General features: G+C 38.7%; 1 protein-coding gene across 1 annotated transcript in view; it reads left to right on the top strand.

The window, feature by feature from the left end:
* Positions 1-1,909: 1,909 nt before the first annotated feature.
* Positions 1,910-2,284, top strand: part of LOC122361412 (ankyrin repeat and SOCS box protein 2-like) — a 7,636-nt gene continuing 7,261 nt past the window's right edge. Inside the window, exon 1 of the mRNA XM_043262144.1 lies at positions 1,910-2,248. Within this exon, the coding sequence (XP_043118079.1) occupies positions 2,118-2,248 (131 nt within the window). The 5' untranslated portion in view covers positions 1,910-2,117. The remainder of the gene's footprint in view (positions 2,249-2,284) is intronic.

Here is a 2,284-nt window from a genome sequence, read left to right as displayed (position 1 = left end):
CTCTCTCTCTCTCTGTCTCTCTCTCTCTCTCTCTCTCTCTCTCTCTCTCTCTCACACACACACACACACACACACACATTAATTGTCATCACTCTGCACTCTATTGTCTTTTCCTTCAAATACTGCTGTATTAATTTTCTGAAAAGAAGTAATTTTTTATTCGTACATACAACTTGACTACAATAAACACTTAAATAACTTAGTTTGTGTTATTGATGTTATTCTCTATAAAGAAAGAAAAACATTTGTTCGCTTCTACTGTGGTACAGCACTGCCATATTTTTTCTGTTAACAATAAAACTGTGTTAGACCATGTTGATTTGTGAATAAAAATATATCATTTACAAACCAAAGATTATGCAAAAAAAATCCCCTTGAGCAGAGACGCTGAGCAGTGAGAGTGATTTCTGCCTGAGAACAGAAGAATATTCTCTAAACATCAGCACCGCCCGAACGATTCATCTCGATCCCACTTAGATTTTATTTGCTTCTTTAAAGCGAGTGAAACACATTAAAAAGTTGTGTTTTGTAGTCTATACGGCAAAAATTGTAATATATCACAAACACCAATTTACTGTATCTGTGACATCAATGTTTTCGTCATCTTTTCTCTCAACAAGGTTTCTTCTTTTAAGACCAAAGTCAGGCCATATACCTTTCTCTTCTGTTCTGCTTTGGGTGATTGAGAGATGATTCATTTGAAATGTTTTGTTTGTTTGAAAAAAAATAAAAATGTAATAAAGGATACATTAAATTGCTCAAAAGTGAGAGTAAAAAACGTTTCTGATATTACAACAGTTTGAATGCTGTTTTTTTTATTTCTATTCATCAAAGAATCCTGAAAAATAAATATATTAAATAAATGTGGTATAGATGAGCAGAAGAGAAAAAACATGGTGCATGCTGCTGGTGTTTCTCATTAAAAGACAGATAGAAGTAGATCTGATTCATCTTGCACACACACACACACACACACATCCATGGTTCATTACTGTACTGTAAATACAGCTCAAAATGTCAAACACTGTAAAATGACCCGTCAATGTTTCACATGGAGACTGAGGCCTGTTTGACGTTTAGATGTCATGGGTTTTAATAGAAATGTAACAGTGCTGGAAAACGTCTTGTCAGTTCATCAGTCCTGCTCTAATGAGTGTAAGTGAAGCCAAACAGAGTGGACTATGTCCATAAAAGGCATCAGCTGGACGATCTGAACATCACACACACACACACACACTCACGTTTCATGTCTTATGGGGACTCTCCATAGATGTAATGTTTTTATTCTGTACAGACTGTGTGTGTTATTGTTCTACCTCTTACAGGAAACTACTCACATTTTTTGATTTTTTGATTTTGTGCATATTTTATAAACTTGTTTCCTCATAGGGACCTAAAAATGTCCCACAGGGTCAAAATTTACTGGTATTCCTATCCTTGCAGAGACAAGGATACACACACACACACACACGCATACACACATTTCCATTTCACATGTGTATGTAAAAATATGTGAAAACACTTGATCATTTAACAGCACATCATTTATGACATCATGAATATCTTAAATGTCATAAATGCTGCATGACCCATGAATAAACAAGTAACATGCAAATTTACAAAACCAGTTTGGCTAAATCTCTGAAACGAGAAAAACAGGCTGAATACCAGCACTGTCCTGATCTGATCCATGACAGTAACAGACAGATAACAGATATCCGTGTTATTTGTGTCAGGAATGACCCTCACTGTCGACTAGAAGGGTCAGTTCTCGTGTAGCTCTGCACTTCTTTGTTGGTTTCTGAGGAAAGCTCGTAAGGAAGCGAAACAAAAGCCTCTTCCATCTGACTGCAGGCCCTGATCTGATCCTCATTTCTCAGTAATTCCTCTCAGAGCTTATCTAGTATTATCTGAGCTGGCGGAGTGGGTCGACAAATAAGGTAAACTCCAGCCCTCACGTGTCAAGAGCAGCCTAAAATTAACCCAGCGAACAGCTGAGCGTTCGAGTGTGTGTGTGTGTGTGTGTGTGTGTGTGTTCATACACTGGCGTCCACACACACACACACGCAGGCAGGCGCGCGCGGATCGAGCGTCTTTGTCTGTGTGACAATAACAGGATGACACGATTCTCTTACGCCGAATATATCGCATTATTTCGATCGAGCGACACGAAACGAAGCTCGTCGCCGCAGAAAACATCGTTATTATCTGGAGGAGCTGCGAACCAGGACGAGACAGACCCGTCACGGTGAGTGTGTGTGTGTGTGTGTGTGTGTGTGTGTGT

The sequence above is a fragment of the Puntigrus tetrazona genome, chromosome 17 (genome assembly GCF_018831695.1).
Source record: "Puntigrus tetrazona isolate hp1 chromosome 17, ASM1883169v1, whole genome shotgun sequence".
Lineage (NCBI taxonomy): Eukaryota > Metazoa > Chordata > Actinopteri > Cypriniformes > Cyprinidae > Puntigrus > Puntigrus tetrazona.
Note: the sequence above shows the minus strand (reverse complement) of the source record. Positions and strands in the feature narration are given on the sequence as shown.